This window comes from Rhinoraja longicauda, unplaced genomic scaffold (genome assembly GCF_053455715.1).
Source record: "Rhinoraja longicauda isolate Sanriku21f unplaced genomic scaffold, sRhiLon1.1 Scf000469, whole genome shotgun sequence".
Lineage (NCBI taxonomy): Eukaryota > Metazoa > Chordata > Chondrichthyes > Rajiformes > Arhynchobatidae > Rhinoraja > Rhinoraja longicauda.
In genome coordinates this window covers 19,043-46,640 of record NW_027601686.1, presented here as the reverse complement: position 1 = coordinate 46,640, position 27,598 = coordinate 19,043, and the positions used below count along the sequence as shown (strand labels likewise).

The following is a 27,598-nucleotide window of genomic DNA, read 5'->3' as shown; positions in this document are numbered from 1 at the left end:
CCAGTGGGAGTGGGAGAGCTACAACTAGTATGCTTGCATATTACAGTCACTCGAGGACCTCACTCACCTACAGTGTTTCAGCAGCATATTTATACACCAAATACAATAGGTTTTACAAGTGATCACAGAACCAGACACCCCACACGGGTGGTCTTGCAATAGGATAGGAGTTCAATGAATCATCACCCACTATCACTGGCCATTGTCCAAGATCATTATATTCACAAAATGCTGGAGTAACTCAGCAGGTCAGGCAGCATCTCGGGAGAGAAGGAATGGGTGACGTTTCGGGTCGAGACCCTTCTTCAGACTGATGTTGGGGGTGGGACAAAGGAAGGATATAGGTGGAGACAGGAAGATAGAGGGAGATCTGGGAAGGAGGAGGGACAGAGGAGCTATCTAAAGTTGGAGAGGTCGATGTTCATACCACCGGGCCGCAAACTGCCCAGGCGAAATATGAGGTGCTGCTCCTCCAATTTCCGGCGGGCCTCACTATGGCACTGGAGGAGGCCCATGACAGAGAGGTCAGACTGGGAATGGGAGGGGGAGTTAAAGTGCTGGGCCACCGGGAGATCAGTTGCGTTAATGCGGACCGAGCGCAGGTGTTCAGCGAAGCGATCGCCGAGCCTGCGCTTGGTTTCGCCGATATAGATAAGTTGACATCTAGAGCAGCAGATGCAATAGATGAGGTTGGAGGAGGTGCAGGTGAACCTCTGTCTCACCTGGAAAGAATGTTTGGGTCCTTTGATGGAGTTGAGGGGGGAGGTAAAGGGACAGGTGTTGCATCTCGTGCGGTTGCAGGGGAAAGTGCCCGGGGTTAGGGTGGTTTGGGTAGGAAGGGACGAGTGGGCCAGGGAGTTGCGGAGGGAACGGTCTCTGCGGAATGCAGAGAGGGGAGGGGATGGGAAGATATGGCCAGTGGTGGGGTCCTGTTGTAGGTGACGGAAATGTTGGTGGATGATATGCTGGATCCGCTGGCTGGTGGGGTGGAAGGTGAGAACGGGGGGGATCCTGTCCTTGTTGCGAGTGGGGGGATGGGGAGCAAGTGCGGAGCTGCGGGATGTAGAAGAGACCCTATGTTTATAGTAGATGTCAGTCACTAGTCTGTCTCTGTGATGGAAATGGTTTGGTCCAGAAATGGGAGGGAGATGTCAGAGATAGTCCAGGTATATTTAAGGGCAGGATGGAAATTGGAGGTGAAGTGTATAAAGTCAGTGAGTTCTGCATGGGTGCAAGAGGTAGCACCAATGCAGTCGTCGATGTAGCGGAGGTAGAGTTCGGGGATGGGGCCAGTGTACGTCTGGAACAGGGATTGTTCGACGTACCCGACAAAGAGGCAGGCGTAGCTAGGGCCCATGCGAGTGCCCATAGCTACGCCTCTGGTTTGGAGGAAGTGGGAGGAGTCAAAGGAGAAGTTGTTGAGGGTAAGAACCAGCTCTGCTAGGCGGAGGAGAGTGTTGGCCGATGGGGATTGGCTGGTTCTACGGTCGAGGAAGAAACGGAGGGCTTCGAGACCATCCTTGTGGGGGTTGGAAGTGTAGAGTGACTGGACATCCATGGTGAAAATGAGGGAGTGGAGGCCTGGGAACCGGAAGTTATCCAGGAGATGGAGAGCATGTGAGGTGTCTTGGACGTAGGTGGGGAGGGATTTGACCAGGGGGGATAGGATGGAGTCGAGGTAGGTAGAGATAAGTTCGGTGGGGCATGAGCAGGCAGAGACAATGGGTCTGCCGGGACAATTGTGTTTGTGGATTTTGGGTAGGAGGTAGAATCGGGCCGTGCGGGGCTGGGGAACTATGAGATTGGAGGCACTGAGGGGTAGATCGCCGGAGTTGGTGAGGTCGGTGATGGTGCTACTGATGAAGGTCTGGTGTTTATCGGTGGGGTCATGGTCCAGGGATAGGTAGGAAGAGGTGTCTGATAGTTGTCGTCTGGCCTCGGTGTGGTAGAGGTCAGCACGCCAGACTACCACAGCCCCTCCCATGTCAGCGGGTTTAATTATTAAGTCCGGGTTGTTGCTGAGTGAGTGGAGGGCTGCACGTTCAGGAGGGGAGAGGTTGGAGTTAGTCAGGGGAGTGGAAAATTTGAGGCGGCCGATGTCACGCCGGCAGTTTGAAATAAAAAGTTCTAGTGATGGTAGTAGGCCATACTGGGGGGTAAAAGGGGAGGGGGTCCGTTGGAGACGGGAGAAGGGGTCATCAGTGCGGGGTCGGGACTCCTTGCCATGGTAAAAGGCTCGGAGGCGGAGGCAGCGGAAGAAGAGCTCCACATCATGGCGGACGCGGAACTCGTTGATGTGGGGGCGGAGGGGAACAAAGGTAAGGCCTCTGCTGAGGACCGACCGTTCGGTGTCTGAAAGGGGGAGGTCAGGGGGGATGGTGAACACCCGGCAATGGTGGGGGTTGGGGTCGGATGGAGGCAGGGGGGCAGGTGGAGGGGATGTATGGTGGGGGGGTGGTGGGTTAGCAGGGCAGAGGGGGGCATGAGGACCGATGTGGGGAGTACTGGGGGTCGCCTGGCTGGAGGGGGAAGGGGGAGACCCAGTGGAACCCCGGCTGCAGTTACCTGTAGTAGAGAGTGGGCAGTAGGACCCAGCAGTGCTGAGGGGCTCTGCCTGGTGTCTGCCTGCCTGAATCATTAATTCAGTCTATTAACATAAACACATCTTCCTGGTGCTCAACTTTATGGTGATTGGAAAGAGGCTCATTCTACTCTGTAGTATAAGAAAATAACTGCAGATGCTGGTACAAATCGATTTATTCACCAAATGCTGGAGTAACTCAGCAGGTCAGGCAGCATCTCGGGAGAGAAGGAATGGGTGATGTTTCGGGTCGAGACCCTTCTCACTACTCTGTGCTCTTCCTTTGTATCCGTTTCCTGTCCTTTGTACTTTTGCAACAACACTTTTGTAATCTCAAGCCGGCATCTACACAGAGATAGACTTGTAGGCGTCTGTGGTATGCAATCTAATTTAGTGACAGTTCATCTTCATGTAGCATTTGGTCACATACACCTTAACCCTTAAATCACTTTTCTCCTTTACATCTTTGGTGCTAATAGATGAAGTTTCATTGTAATTGGTGTCATATTTTTAAAGTCATTCACAATTTAAAGTTTAAATCTATCTCCGAGGGAGGGAGGGAGGAGGAGGGAAGATATAGGGGGTTGAGGGGGATGGAGTGGGGGGGGGAGGAGAGGATGCTGCAGCAATGCAGGAGAGGTCTGGGCCCAACGGGTCAATTTGGTCTTGTAATTTAATAAACCTCTCCCCAGCCACCGATGCCCCAGAGAAAACAATCCGAGTTTGTTGAACCTTTTCTTCAAGACAATACCCCCTAATTCAGGCAGCGTTCTGTAAACACTCCCTTCGAAGCCTCCACATTCATATAACGGGAAGAGAAGAAATACATGCAATACTGAAACAGTGTGAATCTGTGGAATTCTCTGCCACAGGAGAATCTGCCAATTCACTGGGTGTACTCAAGAGAAAGTTGAGATATGATAAAACTTTATTCATCCTCGGAGGGATATTGGTCTGCAAACCATCACAACACACAACAAGGAACACGAAAACCTGAAATTAAAAATGAGAAAAAAAAGAAAAACACAAGCCACTGTTGGTTGGCTGCCGTGTGCACAGCGCCTTAACAAACTAACGCAGGCTTAGCCCCAGGGCAGAGGATTCTAAAACTGGAGTGCCCCATACCGTTCTCCCACCGTCCCTAACGGCGGTCCTCCATCAAAGAGAACACCTACAAGGCCTTGGTCAGGCCCAAATTGGAGTATTGTGGAGCCGTACGGGATCCTTTCCACAACAACAACAAGATCACCCTGGAGAAAATACAAGGCCGAGCAGTTCGCATTGTATGTAATGACAAGCGCAAATCAAGCGTGAATAATATGCTGACTTCTCTCGGATGGAATACCCGAGAGCTCCGCAGAATCAGGCTAAGACTTATTGCAATTTACAAGGAGATTCACAAAATCAAGCCATCAAATCTTCCGTCATCCCAGAGCACCAACTGCCATGAAACACGACAAAACACTGGTCCCGACATCATCAACTCGCTGAATTTCAATAAACTTTGTGACCAATATTCCCTTTACCCAAGATCGATCAGGGATTGGAATATGTTGCCAGCCAATACACGTGCTGCTCCCGATGTTAATTAATTTTAAAAGGGGATTGAGCAACTAGATCCCCCTCAACTTGGTCAAAAAGGCCCACTTCAAAATGTAATCACTTCTCTACTCACTCCGACCTGCGCGAGATAAACACTTATGAGGTGTTTGCGCAGTAATCAACCAGAACCAGAACCCATGCCGGGTCATCCATTGCTCTTCACGACAGTCCCCCCCAGGCCGGGTCATCCATTGTCTTCCCCTCCCCCCTTTAGGCCCCACCGCTGCCGAGGCTCCTTCGGCCCATTCAGGCTTTGCCGCTTGTCTTCTCCGCAGTCCGCTGTGGGGCAAGTCGAGCCTGTCTTTCTGCAACGTCGCTCTGGGACTTTGATTAGGCCACATTTGGAGTATCATGTGCAGTTCTGGTCGCGTCCCTTACAGGAAGAACATGGACATTTGGAAAGGGTGCAGAAGAGGTTTGGCAGAATGATGCCTGGTGTGAGACGTAACTTGGTGCTCACAATCACGATGCCAGGGACAAAGTCGTGGAAACAAGACAAGTTTATTCACGAGTCTGCAGAGCCGGGTGCCGCTCCAAACCGAGACACACCGAGACAAAGACAGTGCCTTCTCTTTATACAATACAACTTCGTTGAATCTCCCTCCCCTTTGTTGAATCCCCCTCCCCTTCGGGCTCCTTCCAATCAGAGCGCTGAGGTGCACAATCTTCTGTACCGCCTCGGGTACCTCCCAGATCATACATCGCATGTGCATGGTAATTAGCAGTTTCCCCATCAGGGGCGTATTTGCAATATTCATTTACCTCATTGAGCAAGCGCAGTAGTTATCCACATGACTCATTTTAACCCTTTCCTGCCGTTTAGACACTTTCTTAAATTTATGGCTGTTTGTGTAGCTTATCTCTCTCTGTCCCTGTACCACGTTATCAGTGCCTTAACGAGCGCGGTGGTAGTTTAATCATCCTGTCCCTGACGGTTTAATCGTCCTGTCCCTGGTGGTTTAATCATCCTGTCTCTCACAATCCACCCTTTTTCTTTTGCTACACATCCCCTGATTAAACCCCATTTTCAAACACCTTTGCCTCCAACTGATGTAGCATTCTCCTAATTTCCTTTCTCTGGGAATCCAGAACCTCCCCTGGTCGCATTTTCATGATTTTCTGCACCTCCCCTCTTGTCCTCATTGGCATTGCTACAGCCTGCATCTGACTTATGCTCCTAGTTATAAGCTCCCTAAGACAAGGTATACAACAGGGGATAAAGATCAGCCCAGTCAGTGCACATAAGATCACCTGTGCCACCGTTCTCCACCATGATCCTCCCAGGAGGGAATCCCACCATCCAATGCCCATAATTGAGTTCCACTTTTGTACTGGAACATGTGCCAATTTCCGGATTCCTTCGGATATGTCCATTACTGCCTGTCCGTTATCATCAATATTCAAACAACAATTAGAGAGGTTGAATTTCCCAATTACCCCTCCTTCTTCGGCTAGGAGGTAGTCCAGGGCCAATCGATTTTGGTATATTGCTGCTCTCATCTGCATTTGCTGCTTTGCCAACATCTCTAGTGCGGCAGCCGTCCGATTAGTGATCACCTCCAATACAGCCTGTATACGTATTATCCGGTTTAGCATGTACACTGGGGTACGATATCCCCAGGAACCATCCTGAGCCCAGGTGGCTGGCCCATAATATGGAATGATTCGGGCCGGAGGCCACTCATCATCCTCCCAGGCTCCTATCTCCAATTCTCTTTTTTCCCTTTGTAGGTCATCAAACACTGGGGTGCCCAGCATTCGTCCTCCTCCGGCTGGCAACAAAAAGAATCCCGGCTGCACCAACCCAATAAAACACGCTCCACTCCATTTTCCCGGAAGTACTGAGTAGGCCTTATGTCCACAGATCCAGAGTAATCCCTCTGGAGCAGGTCCACTGACCGTGTCACTCTCCCAGAGGTCCCGTAAAACTGGTAACCCCTGATATGGGTTGTTCCCTGTGCAGTTCCAGATTCGGCTTTCCTTGTCTGTCTTGTCGCTGACTGGGGCGATGTTTGTACAGTTCCCCTAGTCTTCTTTGGCCAGATACCATTTATGTTCCTCAGGCCACCAGGTCCGTGTCTGGTTCACCCACAAGGTTAAGATGCGTTGACAAGGACTGATGCCCGACTTCTTCTCTTCCCGGAGTCCTTGGTCGAGCTATACATTCCGTCCCTATTGGAGTGTCAGTCAAAAGCCATTCCTGGGGCCCTCAATCTCTCCCTTTCGTGATGTTCCACCCAAATAGGTCCCATACTTCGACAGTTGATCCCCTCCAAGGCCATCTAGAACTCATAAGAGGTCCTCCACAAACCCAGCAGTCCTTGACATCCAGCGTCTGAGCAATCCTGGTAGCCAGGTCCACAAAGAGATTCCCTCCCAATTCAGGAATTTCTATCTGCTTCTGTATCTCTTTGTACAAGGACACATATACTTGAGGTCTCTTAGTTGGGGCTGGTTGGGTTATCTTTTTTTTTTTTTTTTTCAGCCTGTTTATTAGGATTTCCTTTTCCTTGTCTAAATATTCCTTCACCAACTGGGACCCGGTCCCCCATTGCCCAGCTTTCCATAAGCAAAGCCATCTCTCCCCTCTGGGGCAGGTTCTATACATCCTCATTCCTGAGTATCCCAAATTCTGCACTAAGTAGTATTCTACCCCCACCTCCTTACAGCTGGTTCTGGTCCTAAGGGTATAACATGAGTCATGCGCATAGGAATGATAGGTAAAAGACCTTATGATTTGTCCGCCATACCTGATGGGGTGGTAACATTTATCATAGCCGTCCATGCATTTACTTACAGTGGCGACCATCATGAGCACCAGTGCCACGCACTGCATTGTAATCTTCTAGTTCAATCGCTCTTTCTCAAAGATCAGAGTCAGTGGTTTCCTTCCTTGCCTTACTGTCCAGTCCTCCTCAGCCGGAGGTTCCACTGGCCCCTTTATCCGCGCTGCATGTGTCCACCCTTTCTCTTTCATCCGCACTGCCGTCTCCGTGGTCAACAATACCAAATACGGACCAGTCCAACGGGGTTGCAACTTTTCTTCCTTCCACGATTTCACAAGAACCCAGTCTCCCGCCTTCACAGAATGGATTGGAAAGTCGAGAGGGGGACTCTGTGCCAGCAGCCCCTTGGTTTTTAATTCTGTAATAGAACGAGATACTGCCAGTAGATAGTTCCTTAAGAAAACATCACTACCCTCTAGGGTGGGTATTCCTTCTATCTTTCCCAAATAAGGTAACCTAAACAACATTTCGTAGGGGGATACTGCTATATCCTTTCGTGGGGCGGTTCGAATTCTAAGCAAGGCTCTCGGCAAGCACTTAGTCCAAGGTAGTCTAGTCTCCTCCATTAGTTTGGTAATTTAGGGTGCCATTCATCCTCTCCACCATTCCCGAACTTTGCGGGTGCCAGGGAGTATGCAACTTCCATTTTATCCCTAGGGCATCACAGATGAGCGAATGGGCCTTTGATGCGAAATGGGTTCCTCGATCTGAATCGAGAGATTCGATGATTCCATACCGCGGGATTATTTGTTCCAATAGAATTTTGGCTACCACCTGAGAAGTGGCATTTACTGTGGGAAATGCTTCCACCCAACGGGTAAAGTGATCCACCACCACTAGGAGGTATTTCCATTTCTGCACCCTAGGGAGTTCAGTAAAATCTACCTGTACTCTCTGGAATGGTCTGATGGCTAACTACTGACCTCCTCCCGGCGTTGCCCTCATCACTTTCTTATTTATCTTCTGACAGATTACACAGCTTGAGACTGCTTGTTTAGCCAGAGTATATATCCCCCTACAAGCATACGTACGTAAAAGAGTATCACATAATGCCTGAGCCCCCCAGTGTGACTGGGAATGTAATCTTCCCAATAATTCTCTGATAACCTCCTTATTTAGCAGTTGCTTCCCATCCGGCGTCCACCACCGTCCATCTTTTGCTATTCTCGCTCCCAACTCATTCATCCTATCTATCTCGAATTCGGAAAACACGGGTATCTTCTCTATCCCCTCCCTGAGAGGTATCAGAGACATCATCTTTACTGTCACCTGTAGAGCCACCCGTTTTGCCATTTCGTCCGCGGCTCTGTTTCCCCGGGCCTCTGGAGAATTTCCCTTCTGATGTCCCGCCACATGTACTACTGCTATTTGCTCTGGCTTTGCTAATGATTCCAAGGTTTTTTCAATCAACTGTTCATGTGCTAACTCCTTTCCTCTCGCTGTTATCATTCCCCTTTCCTTCCAAATCTTTCCAAAGGTATGCACCACCCCAAAGGCATATTTCGAATCAGTATATATGGTGCCTTCTTGGCCTTCAAGTAACTCCAATGCCCGCATCAGGGCATGGAGCTCACAAGACTGGGCTGACCAGCTCCCAGGTAATCGCCCAGCCTCTATATCACTTAACGTATTTCCGTCAATTATGGCGTATCCACTGTGTCTTTTCCCATCTATGCACCGAGATGACCCATCTATGAACCATCGACCTCCCTCGGCCAGAGGCTGTTCCTCCAGGTCTTCCCTACTCTTGGTCTGTAATTCTATTATTTCGCTACAATCATGTTTTGGCTTCCCTGTCTCTTTTTCTCTTTCTTCGGGCGGGTACAGAAACTGAGATGGGTTTAAGTTTTTGTCCGTAATCATGGTCAAATCGTCCTTTTCCATCAGGATAGCTTCATATTTTAATATCCTCGAGTCTGTCAACCACCTATGAGACTTCTGTGCCAATATAGTTCTCACCGTATGTGGGGTGGAGACCACCAAAACCTCCCCGAAGGTCAATTTCCTGCTCTCCTCTACTAGGACCGCTGTGGCTGCCACTGCCTGTATACAGACAGGCCATCCTCGTGACACTGGGTCCAATATTTTTGATAGAAATGCCACGGGCTGCCGGTTTCCCCCCCTCCTCTGAGTCAATACCCCGAGGGCTATCCCATTTTCCACATTTACAAACAGATGGTAGGGCTGGCCTATTGACGGCAGGGCTAAGACAGGAGCGGTTATCAAGCTATTCTTTAGCTGGTGGAAATCCTGTTGTTCTTTCGGGTCCCATTCCACTTTATCTTTCTCATCTCCTAGCTTGTTATACAAGAACCGGACTTGTCTGGCGTAGTCATCGATCCAGAGTCTACAGTACCCAATTCGCCCCAGAAATTTTCTGTTTTCCTTTTGTAATCTCTAAGCGCTTTAAGGATGCCTCTATTTCCTTTCTACACTCCCTTGTTCTTTCCCCATCACTTTCTAATTCTGCTTCATTCTCACAGTTTTGCCCTCTCTCTGATGCCTGCTGATTACTCGCCTGTGTTTCTGTGTTGCTGCCTCCCTCATACTCCTCATTTGCTGCCTGGCGGGTCCCATAAATCTTTCTGTCCCTGAGGTCCTGCAGCCTTTTGATGTCTGCTTCCAGTTCCCGTGCTTCTTGCTTCATCCTTTCCTTTTCTCGCTGCCCCCTTCTCTGTCTATATCCCTTTATGTCTTGCTCATCGTTCCAAGTTGTGACTTCTCCCTCTATCTCCACTATTCCCTTTCACCAACGGGCACTGCTTTGTTCCGTCCTGGCCGGAATAGGGAGGGGGATACCCAGGGTCCCTTAGGCTGGGGTACAGAGTTGATTTTTTCTCCTGAAGCTCCTGACTTTCATGCTGTTTTGGGGGTTTTTCACCCTTGTTTGGGGTGGTATTCTTTTCCTGGTATGCTTTCCTCAGCCTTTCTCCTTCTATTCTAAACAATTTAAGTACGTCTAGTTCTTTTCCTTTTTCGTTACTCGGGTTTCTGATTTATCCTTAGGCTTATAGTTCTTAATTAACACTCCCATTTCATCACACATATTTATATCAAAATATAAATATATCAAAATTTATATCATTCCGTGGGCCATTTCGTAACCAATCTTTTCGTCCTTTTTTCCCATTTATCATATCATATCATATATATACAGCCGGAAACAGGCCTTTTCGGCCCACCAAGTCCGTGCCGCCCAGCGATCCCCGTACATTAACACTATCCTACACCCACTAGGGACAATTTTTACATTTACCCAGCCAATTAACCTACATACCTTCTCAGAGTGTTTTTTTTAATATCCTCTTTGGATACGGGGAACTTCCTACTTAGTAGTTCAATTGCAGTTATTTTATTCATTGTATTCATCTTATGTTAGTGCACTTGGTCAGTCAGTTTAAATGCAGTCCTTGTTCTCACTCCGTTCCGTCTTTATAGTCACTGTGCTACCTATTACGCTATTTCTATCTTCTATAGTTCAACTATATTCCTTTAATATTTATTCCGAGGCATCGGCAAGCCTGTGATTCCTGCGATTCTTTCAGGATTTATTCTTCGCTTTCCCCTTACAAGCATAACAACTTTCCTCCAGATTAGGGGAAGCTTTTGAATTAACAAACACATTTAATGCCTGCCGTACTCAATCCTCATCGGAGCCCAGTCGTGGCCACCAGACTGAACTCCCTTTAATTAGTTCCTTTGGCCAATCAAAATAACAGAACTTAATCATAGTCTCCTTATTTTTACCCCCAGTGCCACCTTCTCCCCAGAGTTGCAACATTCGCCCCAACGGACTATCGGGTGGAATGTGAGGACCCTCTTCCCTTGGTCCCTTTTCCTTGGCACATTGTTTATCTCCTGGGTCATTATCCATAACACAATAATTACCCATCCTCCCTGTCCGACCTCTCCCGTCCGACAGAATCCAATCGCCCGAGTAATACTTAATAGTCACTTTTCTTACCCGGGTCCTGTGCACAGAAATTGCTCGATTGATCCCTTCCTTACTCCGGATTCCCTCTTGTTTCCACGAGTCTCTTGTCCGGATATCACTCGCTCAAACTGCTGATGGCAAGCAAGGAGATCAGAGACTGCTGAAATCAGCAGGGTGCACCTTCCCTTCCTTCCGTGCCTCCGCCAAGCGGCTGAAGTGGCGATCCCGGACGAGCTCCGAAGCTTGTGAGATGCAACTCGGTGCTCACAATCACGATGCCAGAGACAAAGTCGTGGAAACAAGACAAGTTTATTCACGAGGCTGCAGAGCCGGGTGCCTCTCCAAACCGAGACACACCGAGACAAAGACAGTGCCTTCTCTTTATACAATACAACTTCGTTGAATCTCCCTCCCCTTTGTTGAATCCCCCTCCCCTTCGGGCTCCTTCCAATCAGAGCGCTGAGGTGCACAATCTTCTGTACCGCCTCGGGTACCTCCCAGATCATACATCGCATGTGCATGGTAATTAGCAGTTTCCCGATCAGGGGCGTATATGCAATATTCATTTACCTCATTGAGCAAGCGCAGTAGTTATCCACATGACTCATTTTAACCATTTCCTGCCGCTTAGACACTTTCTTAAATTTACGGCTGTTTGTGTAGCTTATCTCTGTCCCTGTACCACGTTATCAGTGCCTTAACGAGCGTGGTGGTAGTTTGATCATCCTGTCCCTGACGGTTTAATCGTCCTGTCCCTGGTGGTTTAATCATCCTGTCTCTCACACTGGATTAGGGGATATTCGCCATTGGGAGAGGTTGGACAGACTTGAATAGTTTTCTCTGGAATGCCCGAGTTTGCAGGGAGATCTGATAGCCTCGCCTCTTGCTGCATATCACGTGCACCGCCTTGATTGTTATTTTTGCGATTGCTCAGTGTTTCCAGGAAATTACACTGAAACTGAAAGTGGTTCTTGGAATCCATCACAGTCTCAAGAAAAGAACCCACGGTCGGCTTGAACAAGTCACCACATCTTAGGGCGGTAGAGCTGCCGCCTCACAGCGCCAGAGACCCAGGTTCGAATACGTGTGGTATCTGTTGCTACTGGACATTTTCTCGACCGGTGAGTGAAACAGATTAATGTCCCAGGGAAACACAAGAAACTAAGCACGCGGGAACATTGAGCAAAAATAAAATGGTGGAGGATCTCATACGGAAGGAGGCACTGTCCATTGCCCTCCAGAGATGCGGCCTGGAGTAACCCCAGCATTTTTGTTTCTGGTCACAATTCAGTGTAAAGTATAGTCGGAGATAGACACAAAATGCTGGCGTAACTCGGGGACAAGCAGCATCTCTGGAGAGGAGGAATGGGTGAGGTTTAGGGTCGAGACCATTCTTCACACTAGGTCAGGGTAGACGGACGGCACCTATTTTCCATGTTTTGCTACTCCTGCACCTATTTGCTATGTTTCTATGTCTCGGTATCTTCAAATATCTTTGATGTGATTCTCTGTGACCTTTTCTATCTTCTCTTTCAGCTGTTCTAATTGTTCACTCTTCCCTGCAACAAATATCACATTAACTGTGGATTGCCCTGCTGCATATCCTGTTCCCTTTATCTCTACTAGTCTTGTTAATCCCTTCTCCAATAACTGCTCCCTTAACGAAACTGCATTAATTCCTTTGCAAGTGCAGAGCACTATTCTGAATGGCCAACCCTTTAAGGTTAAGCGTCGCCTGAAAGTGACGATAAAGGAAAACAAAGATGACTTTTTCTTCATTCGGGGTTACCACTAACCTATGACCATTTACAACCGTAATATCATCACGTCGGGGCAGTACAGTGGTAGAGTTGTTGCTTTACAGAGCTTTCAGCGCCAGAAACCCGGGTTTGATCCCGACTTGGGGAACTGTCAGCACGGAGTTGGTACGTTCTCCCGTGACCACGTTGGTTTTCTCTGAAATCTTCGGCTTCCGCTCATATTCTAAAGACGTAGAGGTTTGTCGGTTAATTGGGTTTGTTTCAATGTAAATTGTCCCGAGTGTTTGTTGGATAGTGTTAATATGCGGAGATCACTGGTCGGTGCGGGCTCAGTGAGCCGAAAGGTCTGTTTCTGCGCTGTATCTGCAAACCAAACTAATTGGGTTGAGTTCTCCTGACTCTCCTCCCCCCCCCCTCCCTCTCCCCCTCCCCCCTCAAATCTTTGCACATCCCCAATCTTTTCCACTCGTCAGTTCAATTTCATGTTTCATGTATTTTGTGTTTTATGACTCTTGGTAGATCAATTTCCCTCTTGGGATAAATAAAGCTCTATCGTATCGTACTAACTCCTGCATGTACCTCCAAACTATTTTGGTTCAATTGCAAACCCCTACTTCTTCGGTAATCAATGTACAAATGCAAGAGTGTATTCAAATTTGGGAGTCCCACAAACACTGTCAGTACATCAAAGCCAGCTTACCCAAAAGAGCTGAAAGTGCAAAGGCAGTAATCCATAACTCTTGAGCAATATCTTTAACACCGTCGGGAATATATTCTTGTTCCCAAAAGCAACGTTTAAAATAATTCCCCAATTGTTCCAATCTATAGTCCAATCTATAGTCCATAAAGTGGTAAAACATTAAAGTGTCCGGCACCTCCTTAGCTGATGACCTGAACTCTTTTTACGCACGTTTGAGATTGCCAACATCACCCCTAGCTCGCCGTCTAAAAGCAACACCAACAGGGCGCTGGCTAGCGAGGCTGGAGAGGGATCCACCGCCGGGGATGTGCACGCATTCTCGGTGTCTGAGCACGACGTGAGGAGGGCTCTGAAGCATGTGAACACGAGGAAAGCTGGAGGCCCAGATGGTATAGCTGGGCGAGTACTGAAGTCTTGTGATACTCAGCATGCTCCAGTGCTCACCACAATATTTAACCTCTCCTTGGCCAAGTCCGTGGTCCCTGCATGCTTCAAAAGATCCATTATTGTACCGGTGACAAAGAATACCTCTCCAGCTTGTCTGAATGACTACCAACCAGTGGTCCTCACCTTGGTTGTCATGAAATGCTTCGAGAGTATAATCAAGAACCACATCTGTGCCCTCCTTCCTCGCAACATGGAACCACTGCAGTTCGCATACCGTCCGAACAGATCCACGGATGATGCGGTCTCCCAGGTTCTGCACACCGCTCTCTCTCATCTAGACAGCCAGAAGGCGGGCTATGTGAGGATGCTGTTCATTGACTTTAGTTCAGCCTTCAATACTATAGTCCCCACCAGACTTGCTGAGAAGCTGCTGGAACTGGGGCTTAACACTCCTCTGTGTGCCTGGGTCCTGGTCTTTCTCACCGCCAGGCCCCAAATGGTCAGGATGGGGGAACACACATCTAGCCCCCCCCACCCTGAACACAGGATCCCCCCAGGGCTGCGTCCTTAGCTCCCTACTGTACTCCCTGTACACATATGACTGTGTGGCCAGGTTCAGCTCCAACTCAATCATCAAGTTTGCTGATGACACTGTGGTGGTGGGCCGGATCTCCAACAACGATGAGAAGGCCTACTGGGAGGAGATGGCTGATCTGGCACTCTGGTGTCAGGACAACAGCCTCCTCTTGAATGTCAAAAAAACTAAGGAGCTGATTGTGGACTTTAGAAGGGCTTAACATCCAAGGACGTACACGCCACTGGAAATAAATGGGTCTACTGTGGAGAGGGTGAGCAGCTTGAAATACCTGGGAGTCCACATCAAAGAGGATCTGACATGGACAACACACATTGCCGCAATGGTGGGTAAGGCAAGGCAGCGCCTTTACCACCTCAGACAGCTGAGGAAATTCAGAATGTCAAGTCAAGTCAAGTCAAGTTTATTTGTCACATACACATACATGATGTGCAGTGAAATGCACATTCTCTGAGGATCCTTCAATGCAGGAGGAGATAAGACTTTTTTTGCCTTCCATCACAGTGAGGAGGTGCCTGGAGGAGTCACTGTGATGGTTGTTTACGTTAAACTTATGTAATTGTGTGCTTTGTGCTCTTTACTGTCATGACTGTACGTCAGCGACATTTCATTCAAATTTATTTTGAATGACAATAAATGTTTCAATTCAATTCAATTCGTATGTTGGCCTCTCCATCGTGTAAGACCTTAGGTCAAAAATATTGCAAACAACTCATCTTCTTTGTAATTTGCATAATTTACTACGTCAAATTTCCCCCTCTTGGTAGACACAAAATACTGGAGTAACTGCTGGACAGGCAGCATCTCTGGATAGAAGCAATGGGGATGCAAAATATCACCCACTCCTTCTATCCAGAGATGCTGTTTGTTCAGCTGTTACTCCAGCATTTTTTGTCTATCTTCAGTTTTAACTAGCATCTGCAGTTCCTTCCGACACCTTCCCCCTCTTGGTACTTGGCCACGTCTAAGTAAGCCATATAAATAACTAATCTAATATATATCTGGAACTCAGCTTGTTATATTTTATTCCGCTTTCTGTTTCAGGTCACTGGTGTTTCCTGAGTGTCCGCTCCCAGTTCAACAATGAGCGAGATCTTGCAACTGGCCACTCTGGGCCGTCCTTTCCAATTGGGAATGCTGTACGACTGCCGATCAGACACTCTGATCCCAGGTACTGGAATGTCATCACACAAATCAGTATGGTCAATGCGGTGTCATACGTTCAGGTTGCCAATCTTACCATGGTGACTTTGACTCTGAGTTTCAGTGCAGTTTCCCGATGGGATAAGGATGGTTTGCAAATTAAGTTGCTGAACCCTGGTAAGGCTGATTAACGATATCATTGGCAGATGTGGCATTTTGGGAAGTCAAACTAGGACTGGACCTCAGAGCGAAAAGTAGCGCCATGAGGAACATGGTAGAGCAAATGGATCCAGCAGTACAGGTACATATTTCCTTGAAAGTAGCATTACACATAGATAAGGGGGCAAAGGATGCTGTTGGTACATTGGATTTCACCAGTCAGGTTACTGAAAATAGAACATTGGACACAAAATGTTAGAGTAATTCAGCAGGTCAGCCAACATCTATAGAGAAAAGGAGTAGGTGCTCATTTTCTCCGGAGATGCTGTCTGACCCGCTGAGTTACTCACAACTTTGTTTGTGTCTATCTTCTGTTTAAACCAGCATCCGCAGTTCCTTCAGACACATAGAATATTGGCTGTTATGTTGCAATTGTACAAAACATTCATGAGGCCACATTTGGAGTACTCTGAAGGAGAACTGGTCACTCTGTTCGAGGAAGCATGCCATTGAGCTGGAAAGAAGCAGAGATTTACGAGATGTTGCTAGAACCTGAAGGCTTTGGCTATTGGACAGGCTAGGACTTTATTCCTTGGAGCGCAGGACACAGAAGGGTGGTCATACAGATGTGTTTAAAATCATCAGGGGAATAGATAAACTGGACGCACAGAGACATTTCCCCAGGGTAGGGAAATCAAGAACAACAGGACTTTGGTTTAAGGTGAGAGGAGCCCGATTTAATTCGAAGCTATGGGACAATGTTTACACTCGGAGGGTGATGGGTATATGGAATGTGCTGCCAGAGGAGGTAGTTGAGGCAGGTACTCTTACAACATTTTAAACACACTTGGATAAGTCCATGGATAGGAAAGGTTTTGAGGAAGATAGACACAAAATGCTGGAGTTACTCAGCGGGACAGGCAGCATCTCTAGAGAGAAGCCATTCCTTCTCTCCAGAGATGCTGCCTGTCCCGCTGAGTTACTCCAGCATTTTCTGTTTATCTTCGATTTAAACCAGCATCTGCAGTTCTTTCCTTCACAAGGTTATGAGAAAATGGGCTAGCTTAGATAGGGCATGTTGGTCAATAGGGACAATTTTGCTCTATGATTATTAGACAGCATCTGGTAAAAAGTACACTGGGATCACCTACTTGCAAGTTATTCCACATCTGGTTAGTGGGAGTCAATCAGGGCCAAAGTGTTCCCATGGCAGGTAAAGGTAAGGACAGCAATTCAAAAGTACCCCAGTTATTAAGGCGTAATGGAGGTTGGATATTAGAAAGAATATGATAGGAATGGAAAAGCATTACATATAGATAGGGGGGCAAAGAATCTGTTGGTACATTGGATTTCAGCAGTCAGATTACTGAGAATAGAACATTGGACACAAAATGTTAGACCAGCTTAGATAGTGAGGGAGGTTTTCCCTCTGGAGTGTCCAAAATGTCGTGGGGGGACAAACTTGAAAAAGTGATTGGGAGAGCAAAGTGAGAGGAGATGGTATAATGTGTGGTCACAGGTAAGGTGCCATCCTCCGCATACCTGCCAGCATCTACAAGAGAGAAGCCGTTAATGTTTCAGGTCAGAGATTACTCATCAGATCTGCGACAGGGCGAAAACAATCTAGATGCAGAAAAGACATGGCATGGTGACATAGCCATAGAGCTACTGCCTTACAGCACCAGCGACCCGGGTTCCATCCTGTCTACGGGTGCTGTCTGTACGGGGTATGTACGTTCTCCCGTGACCTGCGTGGGGTTTCTCCGAGATCTTCAGTTTCCTTTTGCACTCCAAAGACGTAGAGGTTTGTAGGATAATTGGCTTGGTGTAATGTGAATATTGTACCGGGTGTGTGCAGTTTGGTCGTGTTAATATGCGGGGATCGCTGGTCGATGCAGACTCGCTGTTTCTGCGTTGTATCTCTAAACTAATCTAAAGGTTTGAGAGGGATTGAAATGACAAAGAGAATATCTCTGATATAGTCATAGTCATAATGTGGAAACAGGCTCTTCGTGCCAACTTGCCCACACCGGCCAACAAAATAATCTCAGGCTTACTGCCTGTGCCACGCGATAGTGAGAATAGGAATGGAGTGAGGTGGAGGATAAATACGTGGCTGAGGAACTGGTGCAGGGAGCAGGGTTTCAAGTTTCTGGATCATTGGGACCTCTTCTGGGGGAAGTATGACCTGTACAAAAAGGATGGGTTGCATCTGAACCCGAGGGGAACCAATATCCTGGCGGGGAGATTTGCTAAAATAACTGCGGAGACTTTAAACTAGTACGGTTGGGGGGAGGGACTCAAACACAGATAGCTAATAGGCAGTGTGTGAGGCAGGAGGCAGAAAAGGGAAACACTCAGACCCAATATGTAGGAGAGAAAGAAGGGAAAAGAAATAAACTGAGAATAAGAAATGATGGGTCCCTTAAATGTGTATATTTTAATGCTAGGCGCATTGTAAGAAAGGTGGATGAGCTTAGAGCCTGGATTGACATCTGGAAGTATGATGTTGTGGCGATCAGTGAAACATGGTTGCAGGAGGGTTGCGATTGGCAATTAAATATTCCAGGATTTCATTGTTTCAGATGTGATAGAATCGGAGGGGCAAGAGGTGGGGGTGTTGCATTGCTTGTCAGGGAGGATATCACAGCAGTGCTTGGCAGGACAGACTAGAAGGCTCGATTAAGGAGGCTGTTTGGGTGGAACTCAGAAATGAGAAAGGTTTAGCAACACTTATAGGGGTGTATTATAGACCGCCAAATAGGGAACGAGAATTGGAAGAGCAAATATGTAAGGAGATAGCAGATATTAGTAGTAAGCACAGAGTGGTGATTGTGGGTGATTTCAATTTTCCGTATATAGACTGGGAATCACATTCTGTTAAAGGGCTGGATGGTTTGGAGTTTGTAAAATGTGTGCAGGATAGTTTTTTGCAGCAATACGTAGAGGTGCCTACCAGAGAAGGGGCAGTGTTGGACCTCCTGTTAGGAAATGAGTTGGGTCAGGTGACGGAGGTATGTGTTGAGGAGCACTTTGGGTCTAGTGATCATAATGCCATTAGTTTCAATATCATTATGGAGAAGGTCAAATCTGGACCAAGGGTTGAGATTTTGGATTGGAGAAAGGCTAATTTTGAGGAGATGAGAAAGGATTTAAAAGGAGTGAAATGGAAATTGTTGTTTTATGAAAAGGATATAATAGAGAAATGGAGGATATTTAAAGGTGAAATTTTGAGAGTACAGAGTCTTTATGTCCCTGTTCGGTGGAAAGGAAAGAATAATAATTTGAAAGAGCCGTGGTTTTCCAGGGAAATTGGACACTTGGTTCGGAAAAAGAGGGAGATATACAATAAATATAAGTGGCAGGGAGTAAATGAGGTTCTTGAGGAATATAAAGAATGTAAAAGGAATCTTAAAAAGGAAATTAGAAAAGCGAAAAAAAGATATGAGGCTGCTTTGGCAAGTAATGTAAAAGTAAACCCCAAGGGGTTCTACAGATATGTCAATAGCAAAAGGATAGTGAGGGATAAAATTGGTCCATTAGAGAGTCAGAGTGGACAGCTATGTGCTGAGCCGGAAGAAATGGGGGAGATATTAAACAATTTCTTTTCTTCGGTATTTACAGAGGAGAAGGATATTGAATTATGTGAGGTAAGCGAAACAAGTAGAGTAGTGATGGAAATTAGGAGGATTAAAGAAGAGGAGGTATGGACACTTTTGAAGAATATAAAAGTGGATAAGTCTCCAGGTCCTGATAGGATATTCCCTAGGACATTGAGGGAAGTTAGTGCAGAAATAGCAGGGGCTATGACGGAAATATTTCAAACGTCATTGGAAACAGGGATGGTGCCGGAAGATTGGCGCATTGCGCATGTTGTGCCTTTGTTTAAAAAAGGTTCTAAAAGTAAACCTAGCAATTATAGACCTATTAGTTTGACGTCTGTGGTGGGAAAATTAATGGAAAAGATACTTAGGGACAATATATATAATTATTTGGATAATCAAGGCCTGATTAGAAATAGTCAACATGGATTTGTGCCTGGAAGGTCATGTTTGACTAATCTTCTTGAATTTTTTGAAGAGGTTACCAGGGAAATTGATAAGGGCAAGGCTGTGGATGTTGTCTATATGGACTTCAGTAAGGCATTTGACAAGGTTCCACATGGAAGGTTGATTAAGAAGGTTAAATCGTTGGGTATTAATAGTGAGGTTGCAAGATGGATTCAACAATGGCTGAATGGGAGATACCAGAGGGTAACGGTTGACAATTGTATGTCAGGTTGGAGGCCAGTGTCTAGTGGAGTACCCCAAGGATCTGTGTTGGGTCCACTGTTGTTTGTCATTTACATTAATGATCTGGATGATGGTGTGGCAAATTGGATTAGTAAATATGCAGATGATACTAAGATAGGTGGAGTAGTTGATAGTGAGGTAGATTTTCAAAGTCTACAGAGAGACTTGGGCCTTTTGGAAGGGTGGGCTGAAAGATGGCAGATGGAGTTTAATGCTGATAAGTGTGAGGTGCTGCATTTTGGTAGGACAAATCAAAATAGGATGTACAGGGTAAATGGTAGGGAATTGAGGAATGCAGTGGAACAGAGGGATCTGGGAATAACTGTGCATTGTTCCCTGAAGGTGGAATCTCATGTGGATAGGGTGGTGAAGAAGGCGTTTGGTATGCTTGCCTTTATAAATCAGAGCATCGAGTATAGAAGTTGGGATGTAATGTTGAAATTGTACAGGGCATTGGTGAGGCCGAATCTGGAGTATGGTGTGCAGTTCTGGTCGCCAAATTATAGGAAGGATGTCGACAAAATGGAGAGGGTACAGAGGAGATTTACTAGAATGTTGCCTGGGTTTCAGCACTTAGGCTACAGAGAGAGGTTGAACAGGTTGGGTCTTTATTCTTTGGAGCGTAGAAGGTTGAGGGGGGACTTGATAGAGGTTTTTAAAATTTTGAGAGGAACGGACAGAGTTGACGTGGGTAGGCTTTTCCCTTTGAGAGTGGGGAAGATTCCAACAAGGGGACATAGCTTCAGAATTGAGGGACAAAGGTTTAGGGGTAACATGAGGGGGAACTTCTTTACTCAGAGGGTTGTGGCTGTATGGAATGGGCTTCCGGTGGAAGTGGTGGAGGCTGGCTCGATTTTATTATTTAAGAGTAAATTGGATAGGTATATGGATAGGAGGGGATTGGAGGGTTATGGTCTGAGTGCAGGTAGATGAGACTAGGTCAGGGAGAATGGTCGGCGTGGACTGGTAGGGCCGGACAGGCCTGTTTCCATGCTGTAGTTGTTATATGTTATATGACCCAGCTACACTAGTCCCACTTGCCTGCGTTTGGTCCATATCCCTTCAAACTTGTTCTATCCGTGTACCTGTCTAACTGTTTCTTAAATGTTGGGGTAGCCCCAGCCTCGTCTACCCCCTCTGGCTGCTTGTTCCATATACCCACCACTCTTTGTGTGAAAAAGTTACCCCTTAGTTTCCTATGAAATCTTTTCCCCCTCACCTTGAACCTATGGTCCTGTTCTTGATTCCCCCACTCCAGGCAAGAGATTCTGTGCATCTGATAGGGTTGGGACAAAGAATGTATGTGGGATGTACTAGAGGACAGAGGATCTAGGGGGTAGAGGAACTGAAAGAAATTTGCATTAGGCGAGAAATAGTATTGGGTGGACTGATGGGACTGAAGGTTGCTAAAATCCCCAGGACCTGATGGTCTGCATCCCAGGGTACTCAGGGAGGTGGCTCGAGAAATAGTGGACGCATTGGTGATCATTTTCCAATGTTCAATAGATTCAGGATCAGTTCCTGTGGATTGGAGGATAGCTAATGTTATCCCACTTTTCAGGAAAGGAGTGAGAGAGAGAAAACGGGGAATTACAGACCTGTTAGCCTGACATCGGAGGTGGTTAAGATGCTGCAGTGAATTATTAAAGAGGTAATAATGGTGCATTTGGATAGCAGTAAAAGGATAAGTCCAAGTCAGCATGGATTTATGAAAGGGAAATTATGCTTGACTAATCTTCTGGAATTTTTTGAGGATATGTTGTAAAATGGATGAAGGGGAGCCAGTGGATGTCATGTATCTAGACTTTCAGAAAGCCTTTGATAAGGTCCCACATGGGAGAATGGTGAGCAAAATTAGAACAAATGGTATTGGGGGTAGAGTGTTGACATGGACAGAGAATTGGTTGGCAGACAGGAAGCAAAGAGTAGGAGTAAACAGGTCCTTTTCAGAATGGCAAGCAGTGGCGAGTGGAGTGCCGCAAGGCTCGGTGTTGGGGCCGCAACTATTTACCATATATATTAATGATTTGGATGAAGGAATTAGAAGTAACACCAGCAAGTTTGCAGATGACACAAAGCTGGGTGGCAGTGTGAACTTCGAAGAGGATGTTAGGAGGTAGCAGAGTGACCTGGACAGGTTGAGTGAGTGGGCAGATGCATGGCAGATGCAGTGTAATGTAGATAAATGTGAGGTTATCCACTTTGGCAGCAAAAACAAGGAGGCTCATTATTATCTCAATGGAGTCAGGTTAGGTCAGTGGGAAGTGCAGCGAGACCTGGGTATCCTTGTACACCAGTCACTGAATGTTGGCGTGCAGGTACAGCAGGCAGTGAAGAAAGCTAATGGCATGTTGGCCTTCATAACAAGAGGATTTCAGTATAGGAGTAAAGAGGTTCTTCTGCAGTTGTATAGGGTCCTGGTAAGACCCATCTGGAGTATTGTGTACAGTTTTGGTCTCCTAATTTGAGGTAGGACATCCTTGTTATTGAGGCAGTGCAGCGTAGGTTCACGAGATTGATCCCTGGGTTGGCGGGACTGTCATATGAGGAAAGATTGAAAAGACTAGGCTTGTATTCACTGGAGTTTATAACGATGAGAGGGGATCTTATAGAGACATATAAAATTATAAAAGGACTGGACAAGCTAGATGCAGGAAAAATGTTCCCAATATTGGGGGAGTCCAGAACCAGGGGCCATAGTCTTAGAATAAAGGGGAGGCCATTTAAAACTGAGGTGAGAAGGAACTTTTTCACCCAGACATTTGTGAATTTGCGGAATTCTCTGCCACAGAGGGCAGTGGAGGCCAAATCACTGGATGAATTTAAGAGAGAGTTAGATAGAGCTTTAGGGGCTAGTGAAATCAATGGATATGGGGAGAAGTTGGGCACTGATTGTGAATGATCAGCCATGATCACAATGAATGCCCTCCTCCTGCACCTATTTTCTATGTTTCTGTTTCTAACCACAAAATACAGAGAATGAATCTACTGAATAAACATTGTTTTCTTTGATTAATTTCTACTGGTTGATTCAATTTTACAGTTTTGATCGCTGTTTTATTCTATAGGTGTCACCTTGTGGGACTTACAGACACTGCAGAGCAACCTTGATGGTCATGATAAGCCCAGCACCGAGTTTCACATCATTGCATCAGACTCCATGGAGAAGAAAGCCGCTGCCCTCAATGTGTCAGGGTCACTGAAGGCGAGTCTTCTGGGTGGGTTAGTGGAGGTGAAAGGGTCGGCAAAATATCTCAGTGACACAAAGGAATCTAAGCAACAAGCACGAGTTACCCTTCAGTACAAAACATCAACCAGGTTTGAGCAACTGACGATGAATCACTTAGGGAGACAGAATATTACCTACCCGAGTGTGTTTGATGAGGGCTCAGCAACCCATGTCATTACAGCAGTGCTCTATGGGGCCCAGGCCTTCTTTGTGTTTGACCAAATGGCTTCATCAGCAGAGAACACACAGGATATTCAGGGTAACATGGAGGCAATGGTTAAACATCTCCCTAAGATTGCGATTCAGGGCGAGATCTCCCTAGAAATTACAGAAGAACAAAAGTCTCATTCTGAGAAATTTAGCTGCACCTTTTATGGGGATTTCTCACTGAAGAACAACCCCACCACCTTCAAAGATGCCATCAATATCTACGCAACCCTCCCAACCCTCCTCGGCCCAGGTGGAGCGCATTCAGTGCCCATCACAGTCTGGCTCTATCCTCTCAATAAACTCGACTCAAAAGCTGCCCAGCTGGTGAGGGGGATCAGCGTGGGACTGGTCAATCACTGTCAGAGTGTCCTGGAACAGCTCAGTGAGGCCGTGATGAGGAGCAAAGACCTGATGAAAGAAAGTGTCGCCGATCAGTTTCCTGAGATCGGGAATAGGATACTGCACTTTCGAGAAATGTGTCTGGAGTACACACTAGTTTTCCAAGGGAATTTGGCGAGGGTTCTGCCATCCATTCGGGGCGGCGGGGAGGAGGAAGGATTACTGGTGAATATACTGAAGAACAGGGAACAGTCACCATTCAAACACCAGGCACTGACCACGTGGCTGGATGACAAGGAACGAGAGATGAAGGTAGTGAGACGTTACCTCAGCGGATTTAAAGATGTACCAATTGTGAAATCAATGGGCGAGTTGGATGACAAGTTGATGGATCTAGCAACAGATTATGTTGTCTGCTTCACATTTACAACATTACATCGGGAGGACTTCTACCTGTCAGAGGCAAACAACCACCTCCAATCTCTCACAGCTCAGAACATGCAGGTACCCAATCCTGCTGACGGAGCCTGTGCAAAAGGACACAGCGAGCACTGGTTTAATTCACGGTCTGTCTCCCAGAAAATGAAGGAGCAATTCCGATCGTTCCTGGATTTTGCCACAGCCAATAGAGCAGATGAGAAAGTAAAATTCATTGTTAGTTCTGTGCAGAATGACAGCAAAGTGGGAGCGTCCATTTACCTGTACGAGGGAGAGTTTCTGGAGAACCAGTGCTTTGAACCCCCGTCACAGCCAGAGATACCGACGGTTAGTGGAACAACTCATGACAGTGTGATGCTGCAGTTACAGCCACCAAGATGTGGTGCCGGTGAGATTGTGGGCTACAAGGTAGAATACCAAGTTAGGCAGCAGGAGGAATGGACAATTCTGGACACACCTGATCAATGCCACTCCTTCACAATACCTGGGTTACAGCCAAACCAGGAGTATCACATCCGATACAGAGCAGTGACCAAGGTAGGGGTCAGCAAGGCTAGTGAGAGCTGCAAGAGCTTCACCCGGCCGGCAAGCCCACCTGGTAATCCGGTCTTCCAGGATTGTTCACCCAATCCAACACTGCACTGGGACAGACCAAGTCAGATTGGAGCTGATGTTAACATAATTCGATACAGCATTGAATATAGAGAAGAACCGTTAGTTAATTTCAACATGAAAGGTGGATCATGGGAGGAAGTTAAGACAACAGACACACAATGCTACTATCGTTTAGAGGGACTGAAACCCACGACCGTCTACCGAGTCCGAGTGTCTGCTGAGTGCGGAAAAACAGGATCTAGTGCAGCAAGTGAGGAGGTTCTAATAGAAAAAGAAAATGTACCAAACAGAATAGCCCTGAAACTTCACAGAAAAGCTCAATTAATATCCGAAGGAAACCCTTCCATTTACAAGCTCAAATTACAGAAGAAGGTAGTTGATAAATTCAAACAGCTTATGAAATATTCCTTTGGAAATCCCACCACAAAACACACAATGAAGACAATTATGGTTCTGGGAGCAACTGGGTCAGGAAAGACAACCCTCATCAATGGGATGATTAATTACATCTTGGGCGTGGAATGGGGAGACAACTTCAGATACAAGTTAATACAGGAAGAGACAGGAAAATCCCAGGCTGAGAGTCAGACATCCTCCATCGCTGCCTACCAGCTCCACCATCAGGTAGGATTTAACATCGATTACTCTCTGACCATCATTGACACACCAGGATTCGGAGACACCATGGGCATCGGCCGGGATCAACAGATCACTGAGCAAATCCGTGAGTACTTCACTTCCCCACAGGGTATTGATCAGATCGACGCCGTGTGCTTTGTTGCTCAAGCCTCCCTGCCTCGCCTGACTCACACACAGAAATATGTCTTTGATTCAATTCTTTCTATTTTTGGCAAAGATATTGCAGAGAACATTCAGATCCTGGTGACGTTCGCAGACGGACAGCTTCCCCCCGTTCTGGATGCCCTGAAATTAGCTGAGGTACCGTGTCCCAAAGACAAAACGGGTCTGCCAGTACACTTCAAATTTAACAATTCAGCCATTTTTGCCCAACGTCCAACCTCTGGAAACTGTGGCACCGAGTGCAGATCCAATGACAGCGGAGTAGGGGGAGAGAACGATGATAACTTTGATGCAATGTTTTGGAAGATGGGAGCAAACAGTATGAAGAAATTCTTCACAGCTCTGAACACAATGGAAACCAAAAGTTTGAGTTTAACGAGAGAGGTTCTGAAGGAACGTAAGCAGTTAGAAGTTGCAGTGGTGGGATTGCAGAAGCAGATCCGATTTGGTCTCGCCAAACTGGAAGAACTAAGGAAAACGCAACAAGCTCTGAACCAACACCAGACCGAGCTGGATGCAAATCAAAATTTTGAATATGTGATTGATGTTACAATTCCAGTACAGAAGGATATCAGCGGGTCTGGTAATTATATAACCAACTGTCAGAAATGTTTCTTTACCTGCCATTATCCCTGCGGCATTCCTAACGATGATGGTAAACGTGGTTGTGCTGCAATGGGCCGAGAAGGGAACTGTACGGTCTGCCCGGAAAAGTGCATCTGGAGTGTTCACTTCAACCAAAAGTACAAGTTTGATTATGTTAAGAAAAAGGAGAAGAAGACATACAGTGAGCTGAAAGAAAAGTACGAGAAGGCCTATGGTGCGAAGATGACACAGCAGAATATTATGGAAACACTTGAGCAGGAGTTTGATGAGGTTGAGAACACAGTTCTGGCGCTGATTGAACAATTATCGGGCAGCATTAGACGTCTTGAAGAAATAGCTCTGAGACCAAACCCATTATCCACCCCAGCTTACATTGACCTCATGATTCAGTCTGAGAAAGAAGAGGCAAAGCCTGGGTTCATGGAGCGAATTCAGACACTGATGGAAGTAAAGGAACGGGCAGAGTTAATACAAAAGGTAGCAAATAATGAGAAACTGCTACCAGGGGAGTCGAAGGGAGGTCCAATGGGTGGGAAACGTGCTGGAAAAAAGCCAGAAGGAATATTTTCTAAAATGATACATTGGTTCACTCCCAATGTAGAAGATAAACATGCCAACTGTTCCCAATAGAGGGTACAAATGTTTCACTCAGCCCATAAACAATCCATTCTTCTAATTCCCCCTCCTTCTCCTGCTTCACCTTCCCACAGCCTCTCACACCACACCTTGCTTCCTCAATGCTGCCCCACACTCACCCGTTAGCTGCCACCCCTCTGGTCCGTGGCTTGTCACTACCAGGCGCTACCTGGAGTGGCTTCTCATCCAAGTACCACATCAGTACTTCAGGAGAACCTGAAGAATCTATCCACAACCCTTCCCATTCCACGTCCCCGCGCCGAAAGCTCACCAAATCACAGCGCCCATTTCTTCACGAGACAGGCTATCCCCAGCACCAGTTCCTAACCATCTTCCCCAACCCCCCACTCTGTCTGTGAGGTCAGACGGCACATTTCCCACCCAGTGCCGGAGGAGGGGAAGCTTTCTTCCGGCTCTATGTCTCTCCCTGGTCACCGCCAGAGTCAGAGTCACGGGCTGGTGGGGGGTAAAGTAGTAACAGACAGTGTCAGTGAAACTGTTCAACCCCTCTAGCCTCAGGACAATGGCACTGAACTATTTGACCGGTAAGCAAACTGCAGGGGTGTTTATGATATTTTTCAGGTGGCCCAACACAACTCTTTCTTAGGTCTTCATGATTACAGAGGTCAGTGCGACAGGCCTGTAGTCATTAAGACCAGTAATCCGTGGCTTTTTGGGTACAGGAATGATGGTGGAGACTTTGAAGCAGGCAGAGTGCAGGTTTGCAGGGACCGATTGAAAATGTTTGTTTAGACTGGTGCTTGTTGTTCGGCACAGAGCTTGAG

The 27,598-nt window shown here is 46.8% G+C and overlaps 1 protein-coding gene across 1 annotated transcript; it reads left to right on the top strand.

Moving 5' to 3' along the window:
• The first annotated feature begins 11,915 nt into the window (after positions 1-11,915).
• On the top strand, positions 11,916-27,178 carry LOC144591008 (uncharacterized). Its single transcript, XM_078395356.1, has 3 exons — positions 11,916-12,024; positions 15,390-15,516; positions 23,008-27,178. The coding sequence occupies exons 2-3, from the start codon at positions 15,429-15,431 to the stop codon at positions 26,805-26,807; spliced, it is 3,888 nt and encodes a 1,295-aa protein (XP_078251482.1). The 5' UTR covers positions 11,916-12,024; positions 15,390-15,428; the 3' UTR covers positions 26,808-27,178.
• Positions 27,179-27,598: the final 420 nt, after the last annotated feature.